Here is a 1,603-nt window from a genome sequence, read left to right on the forward strand (position 1 = left end):
AGCCGGGGGCGGGTTGGGAGCGGACAAGCGGCGGGGGAGTGGTGGTGGGGGGGGGGGCTGCGGTTTCTCCACTGTCTGCAGCAGCCGGGCCGAGATCCCAGCGTGGAAATAAGAGCAGACGCTCATTAGTAGCTGTGAGCTCAGCGAGGCCCCCCGGTGGTGGAAGAGTCTGCAGAGGAAGTGCTCAGACCGAGAAGGAACGAGGATTTGATTTTGTTTAATTTGTTTGTTTTTATTCTGTGAACACGGCGATTAAAGGACAAAAGAAAAAGAAAAAGAAAAAAAGAAGAAAAAAAAAGAGATGAAAGAGTTTGTGTTTGAAGTTAAAACAAGAAAATGACCGTTTGTCAAGTCTGGCTCCAGAAAAACATTCAAACCAAAACAGCAGAGTTAAAGTGTAGACTAAACAGAGGCCGTCGGGAAAGTGGATATTCCTGACAGTGAGGCCTGGGAACAGCAGCCAGTCTGGAATTCTGAAGAGAGAGGGAAAAAAAAAAAAAAAAAACCCAGGTGGAACGCTGACCTTCCTTTAAACATGTGGCCCACGTCAAGTCCTGGACTCAGATAAGTGGACCATAAACATGAGCCTGGACTTCCTCTTTGAAGTACAGAACCCCAGATGTGATTAAAGCACAGCGTGAGCTGCTCTGAGAACTGATCTGAGAACTGATCTGAGAACTGGTCTGAGGACAGGACAGTCTGACCGTCAATGAAAGGGAACAGAAACCTCAGTCACTTCATGAATTCTCTGTAATCATGTGGTCCACTGTCAGGAAACCGTACCGTACCGTACTGTACTGAACTGTACTTTTACACAACGTGGTTTCAGGGAAAAGGGAAACGACGAAACCTTGAAAAGAGGAAGGCAGCGCGGTGGCTGCAGAAGTGGAGACTGATGTGGGTGAGAATTGAACACCAACACCTGGGCGTCCACACCTGCTGCACCGGAGCAGCCAATGGGACGCTCCCAGTCCCACATCAAAGACCCTGAACTCTGGGACTAAAAGGAAAAAAGTTTTTTTTTTTTTGTTGGTTGAAAACTAAAGCAAACTGACCCCCCCTCGACCCCCCAGGGCTTGACTCACTCCTCTGCAAATGACATCAAGGCTGAGCAGCTACAGTGGGGGGGCGGGGGTGGGGGGGTCACAGTCTACTGTTACTACTGTTGTCGGGTCAATCATTAACTTCACCCAGGGACTCACCTCGGACTCTTTGTTGGCTTGGTTCTGGTAGTCTATGACTTGCAGGGTCCGTTTGATCGGCACCAGGCTGCCAAGTTCATCGTAAGCCACCATAGCTTTCAGTAGAAACACAAAATCCTTGGGTTTTTTTTCTTTTTCTTAAATCCTGCTTCAACGACTCGACTCCCGATAATCCACACGTGTTAAAAAAAAAGTCAAGACCAGGAAGTGGTCTCCTGGCTGTAGATGCTCTCTGCCCCCTGACTGGAGCTCTTCACACACACACACACACACACACACTGCTCTCTACAGTTGGTTCTGAGGATCGTGCAGGGGGAGAGGTCTTTATAGAGTGGGAGCAGACAGGGAGGGGCGTCTCCTCCCCCCCCCCCCTCCTCCCTCCTCCTCCCCCCCCCTTGACC

General features: G+C 50.0%; 1 protein-coding gene across 2 annotated transcripts in view; it reads right to left on the reverse strand.

Moving 5' to 3' along the window:
* net1 (neuroepithelial cell transforming 1) overlaps window positions 1–1,603 on the reverse strand; it is a 48,001-nt gene that overhangs the window by 27,115 nt on the left and 19,283 nt on the right. The window contains exon 1 of one of the 2 annotated variants that reach the window (XM_025057538.1): window positions 1,203–1,504. The exons of the other annotated variant lie outside the window; for it this stretch is intronic. Coding sequence (XP_024913306.1) covers window positions 1,203–1,295 — 93 coding nt within the window. The 5' untranslated portion in view covers window positions 1,296–1,504. Of the gene's footprint in view, window positions 1–1,202; window positions 1,505–1,603 lie in introns of those variants that run through there. 2 annotated transcript variants of the gene reach the window in all.

The sequence above is a fragment of the Cynoglossus semilaevis genome, chromosome 8 (assembly GCF_000523025.1).
Source record: "Cynoglossus semilaevis isolate Cse_v1.0 chromosome 8, Cse_v1.0, whole genome shotgun sequence".
Lineage (NCBI taxonomy): Eukaryota > Metazoa > Chordata > Actinopteri > Pleuronectiformes > Cynoglossidae > Cynoglossus > Cynoglossus semilaevis.